The 23,110-nt window shown below is 54.2% G+C and overlaps 1 protein-coding gene across 5 annotated transcripts in view; it reads right to left on the bottom strand.

Moving 5' to 3' along the window:
- Grk3 (G protein-coupled receptor kinase 3) overlaps positions 1 to 13,812 on the bottom strand; it is a 76,007-nt gene extending 62,195 nt beyond the window's left edge. For 4 of the 5 annotated variants that reach the window (XM_020186882.2, XM_074061013.1, XM_074061014.1 and 1 more), the window contains exon 1: positions 13,575 to 13,812. In XM_020186882.2, coding sequence (XP_020042471.2) covers positions 13,575 to 13,687 — 113 coding nt within the window. In that variant the 5' untranslated portion in view covers positions 13,688 to 13,812. Of the gene's footprint in view, positions 1 to 9,589; positions 9,823 to 13,574 lie in introns of all 5 variants that reach the window. The other variant, XM_074061011.1, reaches the window with a different exon arrangement.
- Positions 13,813 to 23,110: the final 9,298 nt, after the last annotated feature.

Here is a 23,110-nt window from a genome sequence, read left to right as displayed (position 1 = left end):
AGTGTTTCACACTGGCTGTCACACACCAGTATCTGCAAAGGGGATACCCCTTCTTTCACCCACATGCTGGTCGCCGAATGTTGGACTGTTCCCTGCATGGAGCTGATGCCAGCAATGTCATCATGACCAGTCACCTGTAAGTCTTGGGATGCTCATGTCTAGGAATTAAGACCACCAGATGACAACTGCATTTTTAGTATTTTAGGACACTGAGAAATCACCTTCTGGGGTGAGGACCATCAGCAGGACAGGGCAGATCAGTTTCTCTGTGTCCGAGATCCTTGCTGTTTTCTGCCGGTTACTTCAGCCACTCTCCGTGGCAGGAAGGACACATCAGAGTGGCTTTAGTCTCCACTTCCCCACGAGTGATGCACTAAGCAACTTTTCTATGTGCTCATTTACCATTTTCACATCTTCTTTAGTAAAAATGTCTGCTCATAATTTGCCCATTCTGAGGCCCAGCCCTGTGTTTCATCGGAGGAGTCTTTGTATGTTCTGGATGCAAGGTACTTCTCGCATGTGTGATTTTGAAGTATTTTCTCAGAGTCTATAACCTGCCTTGCACTTGCTTGGCGCTGTTTTTCAAGGGCTGGCAATATGGAAATGTGATTTAGCTCACTTTATTGGTGTCTTCCTTCTATGCTTTGTGTGTGTCACAGCTAAGAAATGATGGCTGACTCCAAGACCACAAAGATTTTCCAGTGGGTCCCCTGCTAGAAATGCCACAGGCTTCACTCTTGAACATAGGGTGGGAGGTGAACGTGGAGGTTTCTGTTGGCTTTTGCCTTGGTGTATGCACATCCAGCACCATTTCCTGAAGCGCTCGCTCCTTCCCGCTGAATCGACTCCCTTTGCACCTTTTCAACCAGCTGACCTGAGCTCACTTGAGCTGGGCCCAGCTGGTGTCACAGAGCCAAGGATTGCTAATGGAAAAGGACATAGTCTGTGAGCCCATCGTCCTCCCATGGTTCCACGGGTATAGACAAAACTTACCAAGTACACACTGAAACGTGGGCATTCTGTGTCATTCAACATGCATGTGGCAGATATGAACACTGAACCTCAAGGGACGTTTGATTTTCTTTCCTTTATTTTAATTACATCACCAAGTTGCCATCGGCAAAATTCTGTTTGTGGAAAAGTATTAAAGATGCTTCTTTACTGAACATCTCGAGGGGGTACAAGGAAGGCAATAAAACTGTAGGTCAAAGGACTTAAAGACAGGAGGCAGCAGTCAGGAGGTTCAAGGTCCAAGGCCAATCCCAGCAATGAGACCCTATCTCGAAAATACTCAACACAAAAAAGGGCTGGTGGAGTAGATCAAGGTGTAAGCCCTAAGTTCAAACCCCAGTACTGAAAAAAAAAAGTCACATAGAAAAGTCACCCTCAGACAGACACTGTTTGAAGGATGAGCTATCTGTTACATAATTAAAGACACTGAAGGTTTGCAGTGCAGCCATGGCCTGAGATGGCTGCAAGAGTGGTTTTAGAATTCTTCCGCCTTTATCAAGCCCTTGTAAATGAGTACCATGCACAGCCATGCTGTTGGCAGAGAAGAGAGAAGCAGAAAGAGGGTGGGCAGAACGGGCATGGACCGGCCTTGCTTCCAAGAGTGACCACTCAAGAATTCCGTGCTCACTCCCAGCCCACGGCCCAGCAGCTGCATCTCAGCCACAGCCACCTTCTCCCCAGTGGCCACACTTGACCTTTTCACTCTCCACAAAAGAAAATGGCTCTTCCAACTCTGTGCCATCCTGCACCTGACACTTTCTCCTGTGCCTTTTCTTCCTTCATTTTCCTTCTTTCCGCCCTCCCTCCCTTTCTTCTTTCTTCCTCGTGAAAATCTCATGTTTACCCTCAAAAATCTAGTTTTGGGGCCACCAACAAACACCACGAGGCTTCCACCAAGACACACCACAAGGCTTTCTCGACCTCTCAGAGGCTTCTGGCCACAGGTCACCATGCTCATGATTGCTGTGAACTGTGCATGGATGACACCACTGCCCTGGCACCTTCAACACTCTAGAGAGACTCACTCCGAGGGACCATGGTGCCTGTCATCAGTGTGAACTGGGTAAGGAGGTACACAGGCAGCATCACTGTCCTCAGTAAACACACCTTCTGTCAATGAGCCTCTGCTGAGGACCTGTCACCAAGCCTGAAAGGGTTCTGGCCATGAGGACACAGAAGGTGAATGAGACCGACTCCTTGACACCACATTTGTCCCAAGAACAGCTTCGACCACGGAGGAAGCACGAGCGGGAACTAATGCAAGCAGGAGGGAGGAAATGGTGACTGCTCCCGCTGGCCATCCCTGCTGGGTTCCACACACGTTTGTGCACAGTGACCCAGACGTCAACCCACACCCTGGGCTGTGTGGTCTAAAACCATCTCTCCATGTTTCTATGCAGCACCACCATGGAGCCCAGATCAGCAGGAAAACAACAGCTGCAATCCTCTCTTCAGCCATGCTCATCTGAACAGTGCAGTTGGGGATGGAGAGGCAAAAAGCATGGAGGGCCAGGGCAGCATCCACTGCACCCTTGCACCCTGCAGCACTTAACCTGTACGTCTGTGGTGTGACTTATACCTCCGTCTGCGGGTGTGGCCTCACTTGCACAACTACACTAGGAGATCGGCTCAGCTCTCCTGGGTTTAGAGTCGGCCACTGATAGCTGATAACAAACTGATAAATTCCATGCTAACCAGCCTGTGTCCCCTGCACCATCCACCCGTAACAGGAACTGCCCTCCTCAGGTAAGCAGGGCACATGGCCCACAGCCTGCCACACAACCTCTGCCTTTCGCCCCGATGGGTCACATGACCTTAGCTCCACCAGTGGACACCTGCTACATCAGCACCACTTCCTTAAAAGGAAATGGCTGGGGTTCCACCTGTCTCCGCACACCCCCTCCTGACGCACAAGCAGCCGCAGCTGAGGCATCCCAGCCAAGTGATGCTGGGCAGCAGGCTCCCCGTCCCTCCCAGTTCAGAGTAACTGCCTGCTGCTTCTCACCTCGGCTAAGCCCTGTGATGACTACAAGTAGCTGTAAAAACCCTGGTGCCCAGGCCCCAGGCGATCCTGGTGGAGGTGTATGTGCTGTGGCTGAGACTCTGCGTTCCCCCATAGCTTAGGCCATGCCCCAACCACCAGACCATTCTGGACACAGGTGAGACCTCAGAGGGCACCAGCTCCTCTAACTTTCTCAGATCATCCCAGTCAGAAAGGAAAGGCTGGAAAAGCCGGATGTAAAACCTGACCTATCCTAACTGAGCAAAGCTCTCAAAACCTAACCTTTCAAAACAAATGAAACAGAGAGCCACACAGGCCAGGTGCCAGGACACAGTAGCTGGCTCATGTGGACAGAGGACAACAGCAACTGAAAAAGAGAAAAATACCAGACCTCACACAGCCTGCATGTGAAGACTGACTTATTTCTGTGATTATGGAAGGATTCCTGAATGGGGTCTGGATTTTGTGGCTTTTTAAAATACTGCTTCCTTCCCAGTGACTGACAGACATGGCTACAACGGCAGGAACACTGACTCCTTTGATGGACAGCACCAACTTGGTGTCCCCAGCTCAGTTCAGGTTCCCAGTGCCTCTGCCCCAGGTAGATGGGGTAAATAAGCATTATGAAGAAAAAAACTTTCAAACTAAAACACTCCAGGGAAGGTCATTGATTTCCTACACAGGCCACGCACCCTAAACTGAAAACCCAAAACCCAAAATGCTTCAAAGTCTGGACTTTGGCTGGGCATCATGGCTCATACCTGTAATCCTAGCTACTCAGAAGGCAGAGATCAGGAGGATCACAGTTTGAGATGAGCCCACACAAATAGTCCACAAGGCTCTATCTCCAAAAACCCCATCACAAAAAAGGGCTGGTGGCATGGCTCACATGGTAGAGTGCCTGCCTAGCAAGCATGGAGTCCTGAGTTCAAACCTCAGTACTTAAAAAAACACCTGAACATTTTTTGGGGTACTGGGACTTGGGCTCAGGGCTGGTGCTCATGAGGCAGGTGCTCCACCACCTAAGCCAACCCCAGCCCTTTGTTTGTTTTTGAGATAGGGTCTCTCACTTTTGCCCAGGCCACCATCCGACTCCAGACCACCATCCTCCTACCTCTGCCTCCGGAATACCTGTACCACAGGTGCGAGCCACCACACCTGGCTCAAGATCTGAAAGTTTGTGAGCACTGACAGGATGTCACATGTATAAAGTTCCACCCATGACTTCATGTGATCGGTCATGGTGAAAACACAGGTGCAGTGAAAATGTTGTAGAAAATACTCTCAGCCTGGGTGTACACCACAAATGTGAAACAAATGAACTGTGCATTTAGACCCAGGCCCATCCCAAACATAGCTCATGGTGTACCTGAAAATATTCCAAAATCCAAACCACTTCTGGTCCAGGCATTTCAGCTAAGGGGCACTTGTCCTGCACCTGTGATGACTTCTGTCCCATTAAAGATTCCTAACTATCAGTCTCCCCACTCACGGTTTATAGGGTGAAGGTCTGCTTTAGGAAAGCCCTCTGTGCCATCAAAATAGCCACCATCAGCTGCTCCTAGGTTCAACAAGCTCACAAAGAGCTAAAAGGGAAGTCCAGAGAGGCGGCCTCTCGGGAGACCACTGCAGTGTGGACCAAGGCACCCCCAGGGCTGGGGGTAGAGGGGCTCAGAGGGATTTAATGGCTAGATGCACAGGGGCTGGGAACTTGCCCGGCTCTTTCTACCTCTTCTGGCACTACAAGGAGCCTAGGTGAGCCATGAGAGCCACAGAAACTGTGCTAAGTGCACAGCTCCACAGGAAGGGGCCTCCTGCAGTCATGCAGCTCACTTCATCTGAAAATCACAGAAACCCAGACAGCAGGCGCTCTCCCCTGGGACTAAGAAAGCCAGCGCCTGGTGACAAACTCTCACGTTCTGCTTCACTGCAGGCAGAAGGAGGTGGGACGCCATCGATATCGGATCTTCTCATTCACCACAGGGCACACACAGCCTTGCCCTCTGTCCCAGTTCTCTGGGATGTTTCCGTGAACAGTGAGCTGTTCTCCGCCACTGTGGGAAGGGACAGAGGTAAGCAGGTCCAAACTGGAACAGGACAGTCTGGAGACACACCACACTCATTCCGCACTCAAGGTTGGATGACAAGATTTACTGCAAATGCCCTTGTCAGTCAGTGTCATTATAATAAACAGTTGTTTTAGTGGAAAAGAGCAAGCAAGAGCACACTGAAGACATGCAAGAAGCCTCCACTTCCCCCATCCATTGTAAATGAAGTCATTGATGCAGCACCACCAGATCCCTTGGAGGCAGGGAGGTGAAGGGGGGGAGAGACAGAAAGGGGAGTTTGACAGATGGAGCGATGGATGGATAAATAACAGATGGATACATAGATAACAGGTAAACACATAATAGATAAAGACAGATGATGGGTGGATGTGTGGATGGGTGGATGGGTGGATGGGTGGATGGGTGGATGTGTGGATGAGTGGATGGGTGGATGGATGGGTGGATGGGTGGATGGATGGGTGGATGGGTGGGTGGATGGATGGGTGGACGGGCGGACGGGCGGGCGGGCGGGCGGGTGGATGGGTGGGTGGGTGGGTGGATGGGTGGATGGATGTGTGGATGGTGGATGTGTGGATGGGTGGATGGGTGGATGGGCGGGCGGGCGGGCGGACGGGTGGGTGGGTGGGCGGACGGGTGGATGGGTGGGCGGACGAGTGGATGGGTGGATGGTGGATGTGTGGATGTGTGGATGGGTGGGCGGGCGGGTGGATGGACGGGTGGGTGGACGGGTGGGTGGACGGGTGGACGGGTGGGTGGACGGGTGGACGGGTGGGTGGGTGGGTGGATGGGTGGGTGGGTGGGTGGGTGGATGGATGGGTGGATGGATGGATGGATGTGTGGATGGTGGATGTGTGGATGTGTGGATGGGCGGGTGGGCGGGTGGACGGGTGGGTGGACGAGTGGATGATAAATGGATGGGTGATGGATAGATGGATGAATGGACAGGGTTTTTGTTTGAAATGCTGAGGACGCATGTGAGGAAAACGCTCTACCACACAGCTACGTCCCCATCCCCTCATATACCCAAAACACCATCACAGCCTTAGATATTTACAAAGCAAAGTCCATGGTATTTAACTTTGTGTAAAGGCCATTTCCCATAATTTCAGCTCATTTTGAACTTAAACCTTTGTACAAAACAGGCACAGAGAATTTAGTATAAATAACTCAAAATATAACCAGACTCATTATTATCTACATAAGATAAGAAAGAAAATGGACTAACTCAATCCCACAGAATGAAAATGCTGAGCGTGCTGTTCAACAATGTCTCACTGGCTGGGGACGCAGCTTAGAGCACTTGCCTAGTGTGCACTTGGCCCTAGGTTTGACCCTTAAGGACATGTGCCATCTTTCCTGGCTGACGGGGTCTTATGTTCTGAGGACCCTGCCGTCCTCATAAGGCGACTTTTCAGACCATGTTGACCTAACATCTTGTGATGCCTGGCGCTCCCTTACCACTCAGCAAGCAGAGATTGTCACTTTGAACCACACCTTGGTTCAAAGTCTGGCTACTGCAGACATTATCCCTGCTGAAACTGGGATCGTGACTTTTAAATCATTCATGGGCCAAAACATTCCCCCTAAAACGGAACTTAAGAGGCACTCGGCCAACACACTGAGCCAGGGCTATCCCAGCTGTGTCACTGCTAAATTATGATCACTTGTCTTCGTGAATTTCGTGTTCTCACTTAGCAACATTCAGACTCAGAGCTCAGACTTCAGCACATGACAAGGAGTGACTTGGGACCCACTCACAGCTGCCCATAAAAAGCCATGGGGTGTGGGGGCTGCCCTGAAACCTGTGAAGAGTTGTCACCTGACAGAAGGGCTGCCCTAGGATGGGAGGAGCTCAGTGCACAGCTGGATCACGGGGCCAGGCTGGCACAAGATGGAAAAACCCTGTGCTGTTAATCGCCATCTGGCCCTGAGTCTGAGAAACAGCAGGTGACTTTTACATCCTGACTCCTCCTTCATTTTCCTGAAGCAAAACCCTCTGAGCACTGAGCTGGCCCTCCAGGATACTTGGGTGTCCATACCTAATGACAGCAGACCTGGCAATTCCTGGGCACTGGTCCAGCCACAGCTCAGGGTCCATCAGAGGGATAGCTGGGCAGATGCAGAGGAAAGGAGGGAGGGAGGGAGGGAGGAAGGGAGGGGAAGTGAGGGAGAGAAAAGGATGAAGGGAAGGAAGGAATGATGGAGGGAGCGAGGGGAAGAAAGGGTGGAAGGGAAGGAGGAATCAAGGTAGGAAGTGGAAAGAAAAGGGAGGGAAGGAAGGAGGGTGGGATGGAGAAGGGGAAGGAAGGAAGGCGGGATGGAGAAGGGGAAGGGAAGGAGGAATGGAGGGAACTGAGTGAAGCAACATGCTAGAAGGTTCTAGATGCTCAGAGCCAAGACAAGCAGCTCAAAGAAGAAACCAAGGGGAAATCTGTGAAATTCATCAACTTAGGTTCTAAGGGTGAACCTCTGTGCGGGAGTCCTGCCTGACCCCCATCCCCTGCATTTGCCTAGTCTGCCTGGCATAGCTCTCAATCCCAACAGCAGCGGCAGCATCGTAAGGACAAAGAAAAGCCGTTCTTTTCACAGTTCTCACCACGTTTTCCCTGGGTTCTCTGTAGTTTTTAGTGCATTCTACTACTTAGGAACGCATGGGGGAAAGTGCTTTTGTGCAGATTTTTCCTGGGAGGTTTTAGGATCGGGAGTGAAGGCACCATGTGTTATAGGTGGGGAATCATGATGACTTGTCAAGTCCCATGGCAAGGTGCCTGTGGAATCAGAGCCACATGCCTTGCCTCCTGATCTAGAACCTTCTTTTACTACACACAGCAGTGGCAGGTGGCAGAGATGGCACAGGAAGAGAAGTGGCCACAATGACAACAGGGTGGCAGTCTGCTCCAGAGACCCTGGGAGGACACACAGGTCCCAGCCCACCCAGGGTGACCTTCAGCCACCGTACTCCAAGCCCCCGGGGGCAGAGCATTGCTGGAGTCTTCTCCAGGGGCTTTTCCTAATGCCACAGTCGAGAGTATCCCAATGCACCAAGGCTCATCCCAAGCACATACGACCCACAGTCAGCTTCCAAAATTAGAAGTGACATTTAGAGGCTGCGAAGAGCCATGGTGCTACTTCTGCATTTTACACCCACAGAGCAACCCAAAAACAGCCCAGAGGCTCCAACTTCTAACCCCTGATGAAAACAGAGGGGGAAGAAAGAGGTGAGGAATGGGAGAGGCAGAGGCAGGTCAGGATGCCTGGCTCCATCAGCACCAAAGGCATAGCCTGTCCTGGTTCAACACCAGAGCAACCATTGCCAAGTTCAGTGCTTCCATCACGGCCGGTGTGCAGGGAATGAGGAGGGTGAGAGAAATAACCGCGCACACCAGACACGCTGTCATCTGCAGCAGGCTTCAAATATTTCATTCACCAAGGAAGAGCGTATGAGTGAGGTGATTTTTAGTGTAAATCAATCACAAAATACTGTTTTCCCTTTTTACGCTTTTCCTAGAGTTGGTTGGTTTTTTTTGGGGGGGGGGGCAATCAGATCAATATTCCCTTTTTTCTGAATAAAAACCCAGGAGGAAACTCTGGGTGGGGTGACTTCTCACTAACACCAGCAAGCCTATGCTTCTTGGGAGCAGAGCAGGTACTGAGCTGTCCCCTCCTCACCCTGCCCCCTTCTGGTCCCGCCCCCTCCTGGCTCTGCTCCTCTTGAGTAAAGGGCACCACATGCTTTTTCACTGAGCCCTAATCACAGGTCCCCAGGAGCAGCTACTCTATCAGGTTCTGAGGCTACCACGCTGACTTTCCTTCCTTCATTTTTTGTGAATGTTTTAATTGGGGCTTGTGGCTGGGGATGGGAAATGTTACCTTGGGATGGCCCTCCCCCCCCCAGGGAATGTCCTTTCCCATCCTTCTGGGATGCTCTTTGGAACTTTTTCTTCTTCTTGGAGCTGCTCTTGCTGCTAGCAGCCTCTCAGGGCCCACTGCTGACAGGCTCCTGCTTGGAAGAGAGCTTCCTCTTTCTCTTGGGGGCCTCCTCCTGGCTTATCTTCAGGCTCCCTAGCTGTCCCTCGGGTGGAGGGAGGAAGACTTTACTGATGCGAGTCCTCTGAAGAAGAAGAAAAGTGCACAATTCCATCCATTCGTTGCAGCACGGGAGGCAGGGTGTGTGCTACTCCGGGCTGCCTTCCCTGGCCTCTCTGGGCAGCCCCTGTGAAATGGGAGGGTGCTGTCCCTCCCCGCTGGCCTGAGGGGTGACGGGAACTATGCCTGGGCTGGCGACAGCCTGGCAGAGGGAAGCTCTCAGTATAGGGTAGTTACTGTGGCATTACCTCACCTCACGGACACTGAATTTCTCTTTCCCTGGTCAGGCCCAGGTCATCCACCCACAGTCTGGGAAGCCCTGTGCTGCCCGTGCCCAGCCTGGATGCCTTCCTCTGCACTTCCATCCCTGTCCTCCCAGATGCTGACACAGCCAAGTTCATTGTGCTGGGAGGCACTTTACCCAGAACAGACTGCATGAAGACAAGTGGACAGACAACGGACTCTGGATTCAGGGTGTTGCTCAATGCTTCGCTGCGCAGATTCAGTCCCAAGCTGATGGCACTGAAGCATGGATTTCTAAGATCCATCAGCTCCACGGGGACCCGTCATCTTCTCTAAGTCACCGGCACAGATTATCTTTGACCAAGAATGAAATAACTGATAGGTCAAAACAAATGGCCTTTGGGGTTTGTACTGTGGAGAAAAGAAAAACAGAAAGAAAGAATACTTTTTTCCTGAAGGCTGTTGGGCTTTTGGGTTTTATTGTTTTGTTTTGGAGTCAGGGTCTCACTATGTAGTCCAGGCTGGCCTTGAACTCATGATCCTCCTGCCTCAGCCTCCTATATGCTGGGATTACAGGCGTGTATCACTATATCCCACTCAGGTTAGGCTGTGGGCACAGAATCAAGCCATGGAATACACTACAACCCAAACGGGAATATTTCAAATTTTCCACCAATCGCTCCCTGATCAGCTAACAAATTATAGGATAAAATCCACATCCACCAAAGAAAATCACACCACATTTCAAGATCAAGTTTACGTGGTGTTGTTACAAACAGGAAGGTGGAGAATATCAAGTTACTATGCCGCCATGTCTGCAGACCTCTTCAAAGGGTATCATTAACAAGTTACCAGAAACACTGAGCAGACATAACGAGAGCCATCCCACGCTGCTTGTCCACGGGCAAACAGATCTTCAAGCTGCCACACCAAGAAGCAAACCTCTTTTGTGGCCCCACTCTGAGTTTCCCACTGAACTCCTTAAATGACAGCCAGGCAGGGCTGAGGGTGACTCCCCAGGCCTGGTTCCTACAAATGGCTGTACAACTACACACTGAATTGGGGTCACAGACAGTATAAAGAATCTTTAATGTTCTCAGATCACCAATCACACTGTGTGAGAACTTGCCAAGGCAGCTTTGCAATGGACACCCCAGCATTTTCAGGGTCTGAAGATCAAGTTCAGGTTGCCCAACCTCTTTCAAGAATGCTGATTTCCAGGCAATTCAAGAAGAAAAGGGTGGAACCTAATGTAAAAGCTATCCTAACTAGGCCAGGTCTCCAGGGCCTTCCCTGGTGGATCAATAAAAGGATTCTTTTCCTAACCCCATGGTACAACTGGCCCTGTTCGGCTGGGCCTGCAGGGTGACCTCTAGGTCACAGTTGTGGTTAGTTCCCACAGGCTCCTTTATCAGCCCATTAGCTCAGCAAACGTTTCCGCAAACTGAAGCAGCTCCGTCATTAGGAGCCATACTCAGCCTCTGCAGGATTTATGCTCATTGGTTCCTTAATTGAATAATGTGTCAACATAACAAAATGTTTGCCTCTGGCCATCCCTGGGAGGCCAGTGCTCCAGTGCTGGACAGGGGAGGCCAGCAGGGCAGGCCCGGGATTTCATTTGCATTAGTGAGATACAGTGTACTTCCATTATCTGTTATTGTGACCTCAAATAATTAGCTGGAAGTTAAAACATAAACAGCGATAGCCCAGTTTCAAGTTAACAATGTCTGCTTCCTATTCAGACACAAACATAAATAAATAAATAAATAAATACAAGTCTGAACTTTTTTTCCCAGAACACTGAAGACTAGATCAGATGCCTCCCTCCAAAGTGAATCCGAGACAGGAACTCTTAAAGAACACCACTCCTAAAGAACACCATGCTGGCTTTCTCAGTCAACAGCTCTGCTTCATTTCACCATGAAATTAACTGGCCTGTCTTTAGAGAAAAGCTCCAACTTCCTCTCCCACATCAAGCAGGTAGCTGTCACCCACAGGCAGAGAAAGACTTGCAACATGCTTTAACCTAATCATCTCAACTAACAAAATCCTATTGAGCACAGGGTGTGACAGTTACTATGTAAAAGGTTACACTACAAAGCCAGGCCAAAGCCACTGAGATAAACACAAAACAAATCCTATCCCTAGCCAAGGCTTAATTGAAGTCTATTTGGAAAGTAGCAACAAAGTAATAATTACCCAAGGGCTGTTTCCTAAAATTACTCTCTTGTGGACTTTCTCAGTTCTAATGGACAGCATTACTGAGAGAGACCCTAGCTGCAAAACTAGAAAAAGCAAACAGGCTAGAGGCGTGGCTCGCAAGATCCAGAGTTTGGAGAGCTGGGCCCAGAGTTCAATCCCCAGTACTTAAAAAAGAAAAAAAAAAAAAAAAAGCATCAAGCATTTCCAAAGCATCTCACCAAAACAAAAAGGCACTAAAAAAGTGTTCTTAAGGAACGCTAAAAAACAGAAGTCACATTAAGTTCAAAATACCAAGGAAAAACATGAACAGAGGCTCCTAATTTTAGTAATAATTATATCCCCTTCCCTACCATCCCCTCAAAAAAAACCAGATCTGTTGATTTTATGTATAGAAACTGCACATGCTTAAGATTATCCCTTGGCAGTAGAAGGGGAGAGGAAATGCAGGAGAAAGACATTGAGCATTTGTGTATCACAAGGAAAGAATTGTGCAGCTTTTTCTTAATAAAATTCCTATTACCTTAAACCCTAGGAGCACCCAACTCACAACACCCCTCAAAGGCCAGCCCTTTACTGATTTTCACCCCTTGGCTTATCAGGGAGGAAGACATGCTACCCTGCAAACTGTCCAGAGGGCGGGGAGCCAACCCCCCCACAGCCCATCAGTCTTCTTTTTCACAGCAGACTCCTGAAAAGGGATAAGTTTTCCATGTCACAGGTTCCAGAGCAAAATAATCTGGTGATCACCGCCTTGGTGTGAAGGTGTGATCATAGCTCAGGGTAAAATAGTTACTTGCAAGTGTGAGGCCTACGTCTGCATCCCCAGCACTGGGCGGAGGTAGGGTGGACTCTTCGTCTCTTTTGCACAGTGGTGCAAGTGCGCTATTCACCTTTTCTAGGGTGGTGCTTACTGACGAGAGGAACCAGTGAAGATCAATGAAATCTCAGGAAAATCAAGGATAAATCACGGGGGACATTTTCCAATTCCATGGGTGCCCCTCTTGGGTACTTTAGCAACAAATCCCTGCCTGTACCACCCAACCAATATGCTTTGTAAGTGAATCTCATTTCAACCTTTTACGAAGTCCACCAGACACTGTTCAAGTTGGGAAAAGTAGCCCAGAGGACATGCTTGGTACCAGAAAGGAAAAGCAGGGGGTCAAAATCCACTCACTCCTTGGTGGGCAGAGCTGAGCAGGCAAATGGACAGTGCCCACGAGCCGTGCAAACAGTTTAAGTGCTGGGGACAAAGGACCCAGGGGACCAGAGTGGATGGACTTGGAAAGGCATTGAGGACCTGAGACGGTGACATGCATGGATGGGGCAGAGAGGCCAGAAAGATGGGGCTGAGGCAGGGCTGAGGCCAGGGCACGAGGGGTGACAAAGATGGAGCCAGAGGAGGGATGGGGACAGAGCAGGAAAGAAGGGCAGGGAACCACAACAGCAGAGCAAAGAGGACCACAGGGACTGGGAAGAAGGCTGGAGAGGAATGGGACCTGAAGGAAGGACAGGGATGAGACAGGAGGAACAGAAAGAGAGACACGCAGGAGGACAGAGACAGGTCAGAAGGATGGACAGGGATAGGGACAGAAGGAGGGACAGAAGGAAGACCGGGGCAGGAGGAGGGAAGGGATGGAGGCAGAAGGAGGGACAGAAGGACAGGGACAGAAGGAGGGACAGGGACGGGGACAGAGGAGAGACAGAAGGAGGAACAGGAGGACGGGGACAAAAGGAAGACAGGGACAGGAGGAGGGACAGGAGGACAGGAGGACAGGAGGGCAGGGGCGGGGCAGAAGAGGGCTCCAGCCCTGTCGCAGCCCCTCGCCGGCGCGTGTCCCCGTCCCCGAGCGCTCCGCGGCCCCATTTCAGGGACGGGCACGGCGAAGCGGGCCATGCTCCCGAGGTCACTGGCGCGGGGTCCCGGCGGCCGTGGGGCGGAGGGCGGCGCGGAGAGCCGGTACCTGGGCTCGGGCAGGACGATCCTTTTGCTGGCGCGGGCGGCCGGCGCGGCCTTGCTCTTCTCCATGGCCATCAGGTAGCTGACATCGGCCAGCACGGCCTCCAGGTCCGCCATGTTGGCGAGCGGCGGCGGCGGGAGCGCGTCCCGTCCCGTCCGGTCCCAGATCGAGGAGCCACTGCCGCCGTCGCGCCCCGACGGGGGGGAGAAAGTGCCGGGAGCATCGCCGCCCCGCCCCGCCCACCAACGCGCGCCGCCACCCACAGCCGCGCGCCCCCACCGCCGCTCGCCCCGCCCACCAACGCGCGCCCCGCCCACCAACGCGCGCCCCGCCCACAGCCACTCGCCTCCGCCGTGCGCTCCGCCCACAACAGCACGCCCCACTCACCGCCGTGCGCCCCCACCGCTGCTAGCCCCGCCCACCAACGCGCGGCCCCGCCCCGCTCACAACGGCACGACCCGCTCACCGCCGCTCGCCCCGCCCACCTCCGCGCGCCCCGCCCACCGCCGCGCGCCCCGCCCACAGCCGTGCGCCCCCACAGCCGCTCGCCCCGCCCACCTCCGCGCGCCCCGCCCACAGCCGTGCGCCCCCACCGCCGCTCGCCCCGCCCACCAACGCGCGCCCCGCCCACAGCCGCTCGCCTCCGCCGCGCGCCCCGCCCACAACGGCACGCCCCACTCACCGCCGTGCGCTCCCACAGCCGCTCTCCCCGCCCACAGCTTCTCGCTCCGCCGCGCGCCCCCACAGCCGTGCGCCCCCACAGCCGTGCGCCCCCCACAGCCGCTCGCCCCGCCCACAACGGCACGCCCCGCTCACCGCCGCGCGCCCCGCCCACCTCCGCGCGCCCCGCCCACAACGGCACGCCCCGCCCACTTCCCTCCGCCCCGCCTCTGCGCGCCCCTCCCCCCCGTTCTTTCCGCGGGGATCGGCGGCGAGCGCGCGCCCGGCCATCTGCCCACGCGCCCATGCGCCCTCGCCTCCTGACCCCGTCCTCGCGGGCGGCCCCGAGGGTCTCCTCTTCCCCCTTCTCCTCCTCGCCCTGGGCCTGACGCCCGCCACGCGGGGCCGCGGTGGGGGAGGAGGGAGGACTCTTCGCCTGCACGCGGCGGTCCGCAAACTGGACCATGTCCATCGCGGCCTCGGGGCGTTCGCGTGGCCGCAGAAGGGCAGGTGTCCCACTCTTGCACGGGTGCTGCTGAAGCCCGGTGGGGGGGGCCCTCTGACCGTGATCTTTGACCTCCCCATGAAAACCCAGCCAAGAGAACCCAAAAGCAGGGTGACCCCACCGAACCCCAGGGGTCTGCACTGGTCAGCACTTGGCCCCTCGTGTTTCCCGACCCCCCGGGGTCAGCACTGAGCTCCTCGTGTCGTCGTCGTCTGCCCCCCTACCCCCAATCAGCCCCGGAGCCAGGCTCCTGCCATCAGCTCCACGTCCAGGGAGGGAGCACCCCAGATTTTAGGGAAGGAAGAAAGTGAGCCCCACCCCAGGACAGGGGGATTTCCAGCTCCCACCCCCGCCTGGGGTTTCTGCTTCCCATTTTGCTCAGGAACCCATGTGCTCTCAGGCTGTGTGCTGAAAGGGACACCCAGGAAGTCTGAGGTCCCTCCACGTCACCCTGCATTGCCCCTAAAGCCTCAGCGTGGCTGGAATCTGCGTGAAGGTCCTCCTGAACTGGTGAGGGTCAAATTGGGGGCTGTCACAGAAGCAGTCATCACCTGAACCCTGATCCGCTTTTGTTTTCTGGACCATCCTGCCTGTTTCCCTGCCAAGCCTGCCCTCCTAGTTGGCCACTTTGACCAGATGTTTCTCAAGATCCGTGGCACAAAATGCGTCAAGTTGTCCAGAAAAGGACAAGAGGACTGTGAGCAGTAGGAATGCCAGTGGAAGGAGCTGAGCTGGCAGCAGAAAGCCAAAAAAACAAGGGGCCCTGAATATGTTACTGAGACGAGCGTGTGAGCCACACTTGGGACTTTCACCTTCCACCCACTCTTTTGCCTAAAAAACGGGAACACGGAATGTCATGTCAAGGGTCAGCCCAGAAGGCCGGGACAGGTCCCCCAAAGAAGCATGCCATAATTTCATGACTTGAAATAATACGTGTTTTTATCATTTGGGCTTTTGCATGGTCAGATCAAAGCTGCACCTCTTTTCTTGGTCCTCTTTTACTTCAGTAAATGAAATAACCGAGGGAAGGGGGTCGTCTGATTGTCTGGTCCAGCAGCAGTGTGTAGGTTGAAAACAAGACACCTGCTCAATGCTGAGTAACTGAGCAACTTCTTCCCTCTGCTGCTGCTCTCCTAGGGACAGTAAAGGTAATGAGGCCACTTAACCCGGGACTGTGGAGACAGAGAGAGAGAGAGAGAGAGAGAGAAAGGGAGATAAAAACTGCACCTGGCCTGACCCAGCAGATCCTCAGCAAAGGTCACCACACTTCCTGTGTCTATTCTGTTTCATTTTCCATGCTAGAGAAAATATAGGGACTATATTCACAGTCATTACCCTTGCTCCAAGCAGGAAGACCCCTTACCAAAAATAACATCGCCCCAGGGCATCGCTGGAAACCAAAATGGTTTAAAAAAAAAACAAAACTGAAGTGCATCTATAAAGATAGGCAATTACTTCTCCAGCAGAAGGAACAGAGAGTCCACAACTTGCCTATGAGTGACCCACACCACGGATGTCAGCTGACTCCCTTCCCCAAGGGGGATTTCTTTCCGGTACTGATCTGTGTGAACGTCTCTCTCCCTCGCTGCCTCCACCCCGTCCTTGTAACTGTTTTTAATACTGAGCAGCTTTTCTGTTCCCTGCAAACAAAAGGCGCTCAGTGACAGTGATGGCGTTGTCGTAACTGAGCTGCTGACTTCTGTGGCTAAGCAGCTCAGACTGTAATCACTGCTGCGAACACAGAAAGCAAAGAGCAGCCATTCCTGCTTGGCGCGAGTGTCCCTTGCAAATAATTACGCTCTCCACCGCCCTCTGTCCCCAGAGGATTGAAGGGACTTCAGACTCCAGCCCTCCCACACTTAGGATGCTCCTGTCCCACCACTCCCTCCCTCTCCCTCCCCCTCTCCCTCTCCCTCCCCCTCTCCCTGTCTCCCCCTCCCTCCCTCTCCCCCTCCCCCGTCCCTCTCCTCTTTCTCTCTCCCATTCCCTCCAGCCTCCTCTCTCTGTCTCTTTCCCTCTCCTCCCCTCTGCCTCTTTCTCCCTCTCTCTCCCTCCCTCTCCCTCTCCCTCCCTCCCTCTCTCTCTCTCTCTTTCTCCCCTCTCTCCCCCCTCCCTCTCTGTCTCTCTTTCTCCCCCTCTCTCCCCCCTCTCCCTCTCCCTCTCCTCTCTCTCCCCCCTCCCTGCCCCTCTCTCCCTCCCTCTCCCCTCCCTCCCCTCCCTCCTCTCTCTCTCTCTCTCTCTCTCTCTCTCTCTCTCTCTGTCTCTCTCTGCAGAGTTTACTGGGATAACAGCTTCCAAGGAAAGCACAGGGAAACTGGCCTTGGCTGGGAGTCCCCGAAGTGGGCCAGGCAGGGAGGGAAGCTTTGTCCCCAGGAAAAAATGGCGTCCACCTGGAAAGATTTTGATCAGCAAACATGCCTGACCTTCACTCCTTAGAACCTCCAGCTCAGAGAGACTCGCACCCACACTTGCCTCTCAAGAAAGCCAGGCACCTGTGCCTTTGAGGGTGTGGGCCCTCCTGCTCCACCTGTGAGGACTCAGCCTCATTCCTGGTCCATGCCCCCCACGACGGCACCTTTCCTGCACTTGGCTCACACAGCTGGGGAAACCCTAGTGGCAACGGTCCACACCTCGGTGCAATTTGAAAGATCGATTGGCTTAGGTTTCAACTGCATAGCCTTCAGGCTTAGTGTTAAAATACTGTCATCGAGCTGTGTGACCTCTCTGTGCTTCAGGTGTCTCTCTCCACAGCGCTGATGGGATTGCTGAGGACAGCGCTGTGGCATGTAAAACGCACTTCATAAATTCTGGACCTGTCCTCATTCCAGTATGTCCACCTCATGATGGAGAGACAGACAGACACCAGCACTTACTAGAGATTTTAAAATAGTAAGACAATGCGTGGTGCTGCCTGTCCGCGCTGGCTCTGGCTTTCCTGGGTCACCATAAGCAGACCTCTAAGCTTTTAGACCTCATTTTCCGCCACTAACTAACAAGGGACAGACGGAGCCAGTCCCTGAGGTCCTTCAAGTGCTAACGTTCCTTTTGCAAGGAGGACAAAACTCAAGCCCCCCTGGATTAGGCCACCGTGTGCAGGTGTCACACTATTGCAACACCCAGGGTGTGTGTCACCTTTATGTCACCAACGTGCAGGTGAGGTGAGCCACCCTGGCCGGCATCAGGAAGGGGCACCTCTGTGTCCACTCACCCAGCATCTGCCCTGAGCTTGACCCCCAGATATGAACTGAGCGGATGAGTAAGTGAGTGACTTACAGATTGTGGGGCGCCTCAGAGACTCTCCTTCTACAAGGTTATCGAAAGGGCTGGGGTGCAGCTTGAAGATAGAGTGCTTGCCTAATGTGCAAGAGGCTCTGGCAGAGAGAGAGAGGGAGAGAGAGAGAGAGAGAGAGAGAGAGAGAGAGAGAGAGAGAGAAGACAGGAGGGGAGGGGAGGGAGAAATGCTACTTAATACCACAAGTCGGCCAGGTGCCAGTGGCTCACACCTGTAATCCCAGCTACCTGGGAGGATCATGGTTCCGGGTCAGCCTGAGCAAACAGTTCTGGAGACCCCATCTCAACAGAAAAAGCTGAGTGTGGAGGCTGGTGAGTGTGGGAAGTGTAAAATAAGACGATTGCAATCCAGTCTGACCAGAGCAAAAGGGCTGGGGGGTAGAGCACCTGCCTGGCAATTGTAAAGCCCTGAGTTCAAACCCCAACACCACCAAAATGACAACAAAAAAGCCCCAGAAGTCCCCACGAAACTAGACGGGCTCAGGCAGGCCCTGGCTGGCCGTCTGTCCAGGCTTTAGGCCCCCGAACGGACAGAGCGCTCCCTTTGCTGATGGAGGAAGAGCTCGGGAAGCTGAAGGGTAACCGAGCCACCAGATCTGAGGCTGGGCACTTGGTGCCAGTCATGATGGCCAGTGGAAATCCCCAGAGGTGGGGCAGCCCGGAGAACACTCCAGAACAGGAAGTCTGTTCTTCTGCCTCTGTGTGGCTTTGTTTGCTGCTGTGGACACTGATGCCGTGCCTTTCCAGTGACCCTCTCGACTTCCTGGCTTCCCAGCTTGGACTCGGGGCTCTGACCGTGGCCGAGGGAGCAATGGGCAGCCAGGGCCTGACGGGGTGGACGCCAGGACCCAGGGAACGAGAACTGGGTCAAGGAAGAGACCAGAGCCAGCAATGAAGAGGGAAGGGGCCCCAGGGCCAGGCCAGCAGGCACTGAGTGCACCCCACCTCTGAGAGGCTGGTGAGCAGGACAACAGCAGGGCGGTCCCCATGCACTGGACATGTGAGGGACCCCAGTGTCCCCAGAAGTAGCGTCGGGACCTGCAGATCTTCAGGCAGCCCCAGGACGGCCCCAGGTCGGCGAAGGGTCAATCACCTGAACCAGAAGTCAGCATCACGGGAAGGAGGACAGCCAGAGTGGGGACAGGACGGAGAGAGACGTCACCAAGAGATCCCAGTGCCGGGAGCCATGCTGGGAATTGATTTTATCCCCAACCCCACCAGGGTCAGTACGAGTGGGAGGCCAGAGGAGAAGTGGAATCAGAGGACCTTTTTTTTTTTTTTTTTTTTGGGTGGGACTGGGATTTGAACTCAGGGCCTTCACCTTGAGCCACTCTTCCAGCCCTTTTTATGAAGGGTTTTTTCCAGATAGGGTCTCTCAAACTATTTGCCCGGGATGGCTTCAAACTGCCATCTTCCTGATCTCTGCCTTCTGAGTAGCTGGGATTACAGGCGTGAGCCACCGGTGCCCGGCCAGATGGACCTTTTAATAAGCTGCTTCTGGGGTGGGGGACCAGTGGGGGGAGGGACAGATGAGCAAAGGGAGACCATGGAGCGGTCAGTGTGGTAGGCAGCAGACCGGACACCGTGCGTGGTCCAGGGCGGTCCTCGTGCTTGTGACACAGTAGTGTCCTTCCCCACAGAACGAACGCCTCACTTCTCATCTGAGGGACGCCCACAGCTCGCAGATGCTCCCCTGACCCTGCTCAAGAACCGTCCATAGCTCCCCATGGCCGGCCGACTCTCTCCAAACTCCTCTGCCCCCACGTTTGCGTTCTGTTTCTGCCTGTGCCCTGGCACGTTAGCTCTCGCTTCACTTCGCTCCACAAGTATTTATTGAGAGCCCTGAACGTGGCAGACATCAAAAGAAAAGCATCACTCCTGTGTGAAGACACGGGATCGATCCCACGTTTACAGCTGCACTCAGGCTGGCTACAGAAATAAGACTGGGTGCAGGGGTGCACTCCTGTAATCCCAGCTCCTCAGGAGGCAGAGAGCGGGAGGATCGCAGTTAGAGGCCGGCCTGGGTAAACAGCGAGACCCCATCTCAAATCGATAAGCCGGTCTGTCCGGCTAGGCGTAGGCATAGGTAGGTGGATCGAGGTGGAGGCTGGCCTAAGCAAAAACACTAGACCCTACCTGAAAAATACCTAAAGCAAAAGGACGGGGGACTCGGCTCAAGTGGTGGAGGCCCTGCCTCCATCAAAACCCGAAAAACTAAGCTTTCACCGAAATGTCTCAGTTTTGAACCATGGGGCGCTTTGCCCTCTGAAAGAACTCGATATCCCGGGATGGTTTGTATCGGGGGCTTTTCCTTGACCCCAAATTCACTCCACCCCGTGAGGCTAGAGGGGTTTCAGGGCTAAGAGGAAAGAAGAGGACATTGAAGTCATTTGGGTTTCCCCCGGGAGTCCACTCCTAACGTGACCTGGATGACCTTGAACTAGGCGACGCCCCTCTGGGCCTTAGCTGTGTCCCCTGTAACGCAGGGGACAAGGGGTGACCCGAGCAATCCCATGAGATCCTAAGACCCCAGGAAGGACGTGAGGGAGTGAGGTCCATGTGGTCAGGCCGATGGCCGTGGTACCATCCCAGGGGTGACAGGGTGACAGGGTCCCAGGGACCCTCTGTTCAGAACTGTTTCCAGGAAGAACTGAAGTCCTGGAGTCCCTGCCACTGTCGTTGTCACCCACTGTCCTCAGACTGCCCCAAAGCAGGGAAGAACTACGTGGGGCTCAGAACTGCTTCAGCCCACCCCAAATCCTCCTTCCTGACCTTGTCACCAGCAAATGGCACCCTTTGACTCACCGTCCTTGTGACATTTCGCACTCTGTCCAAACCTGTCCACAAGTCAGTCCACAGCCACCGAGAAGTCAAAAGCCAGCTGCTTAGGTTAGACACCAGTGCCATCTCCATTTACAGGTTGTCACTCAGCTGTCACTTACTTGCCAGATACGCCTTGGGGGTGGGAGGTGAAAATCATGCTACGTTTCCAATTGTATAAATGGACATTTCAGAATCACGTGTGAATCCAGGAGGGCTTCTCTGAGGAGGTGGCATTTAAGCTGGGAATTAAAGGACCAACGGAAAAAAGTCAGAGTGGACCACCAGCTTCCCTCAGCTTCCAGGTGGAAGGACCATGAGTGGACTGGGGAGGGGACGTGGGATGAGGCCTGAGACCCTGCAGGGCCTCGGAGACCACGGGAAGGAGCCTGGTCCTTGTCCCGAGAGCCACAGGTGGGCATGGAGCGAGCAGGGCGCGTGAGGTGACTGTCTCCTCCTCCAGCATAGTCCAAGAGAGGCCTCGGTGGGGCAGGGAACAGCTGGAAACGGAAACGGAAGAGGGCGAAGAAAGGGTGGCCCGAGCTGAGCGGCCTCGGACAGAGGACAGAGCGACCGCGAGGTCACTTAGCCTCGTCCTGGGGAAGGCCACGTGCAGACGGTGCCCTTGGGCTAAAGGGTGCAGGGAGAAGTTCTTGGGTCACTGTGGGGACCAGGGGATCGACAGCCTTGGAGCTGACCCCTCCCCTTCCTCACCCCACTTACCGTCCGTCCATCCATCCGTGAGGACCAGAAGCTTCCCTAGCTGAACCCTGACTCAAGAAGTGTCACCGTCACTACCACTGACTGCCCCTTGGGGGTCTCGGTGGCTCTACTGGTGGCACCTGTTCTAGGGAGCAGGAGAGCAGGCACTGACTCAGCCGATGAGAGAGAGAGAGAGAGAGAGAGCTCTGTGTCTGTCTGTCAGTCTTTGTCTCTGTCTCTCTCTGTCTCTCTCTCTCTCTGTGTCTCTCTGTCTGTCTCTCTCTGTCTCTTTGTCTCTGGCTCTCTCTCTGTCTCTCTGTCTTTCTCTCTCGGTCTGTCTGTCTCCCTCTCCCTCCACTGCTTTTACAAACACTCCACAGAGGAGCCTTGGACGAGTCTGGGTGGTTTCGGTCCATGGCTGATGGCCGTGGTGGCCGTGGTGACCGTCACAGGGGACACGCATGGCGGAGCAAAACCGCTGGACTCAGGTCAGGAGTGGAAACAGGGAGAGGGAGGCCGAGGCTCCGCCCCCAACAACCTAAAGACCTCCCACCAGGCTCCGCCTCTTAAAGGTACCACCACCTCCCAACAGCACCACATGGGGACCTTTGGGGGACACCTGTGACCAAACCGTAGCCGCCAGAAAGCTCTGTGCTGTCCCCACAGCTTGCCTGAAATCCAAACTGACCCTCAGATTACGCGTTTATCTATTTATTTTTTGAAAGAAGCTTGTGCCCCGGGTGCAGTGTGACGGTCACCTCTGAGCTTACAAATGCCCGTCCATCTTCCCCTCCTCCCCGTCGCCCCTCCTCAGAACAAGTTCACCAGACTGCATTGTCCTGTCTTCACGTAAACACGGATCACAGCCACCACGTCCACCCTCCTCACGCTCGTCCCCAGCCTGGCTATGCCGCGTTGCAATCACACTGACCGCGCACTTCCCACCCCTCCCCATCCCTGCTCCCCGCCATTCAGCACCCACAGAGCGCCAGCCGCCATCTGTGCTCCTCCCTCGGACGCCTGTCCCTGAACACGTCTAGAGACACACGCACACGGGTGACAGATCACGTATGGATCAAGTCAAGGTTCCAGGGACCACGGCTGGACTCTGCAGCCACCTCACTTTTATCCGCTCTGTGACCCCGGGAAAGTCACCGACTTGCCAGAATTTCAACTTTCTCACCTATAAAACGTGACGGTCACAGCGCCTTCCTCACACGGTGGAGAGGAGCGAAGGGGACCCCGAATGTCACCGTGTGACCCGGCACGCACACCGTGAGCCTCGGTGGCCATCGTCTCGTCACGCCTGGCTCACCGGTGGCGTATCACTCCGTCGCGCCCGGTGGCCTGTGACCTAGGGACAACAGCAGCCCGTGTCGACACTGCCAGGGTCCATGGTGGAGTCACCTGCCGGCCACATGACATCCACGGAGGAAGCCCCCTCATCACTGTTAGAGGAGACCACAGCGCCGTCCCCACGGGAAGGGGACACGGCGCTGGGTTCTCTGCTCTGAAACTTCCAGAAGATCAACCTCATCCCTTCCCACCCCAAAGGACGCCA

The sequence above is a fragment of the Castor canadensis genome, chromosome 18 (genome assembly GCF_047511655.1).
Source record: "Castor canadensis chromosome 18, mCasCan1.hap1v2, whole genome shotgun sequence".
In the NCBI taxonomy this organism is placed as follows: domain Eukaryota; kingdom Metazoa; phylum Chordata; class Mammalia; order Rodentia; family Castoridae; genus Castor; species Castor canadensis.
The sequence above is the reverse complement of the archived record's forward strand: the minus strand, read 5'-3'. Positions and strand labels throughout refer to the sequence as shown.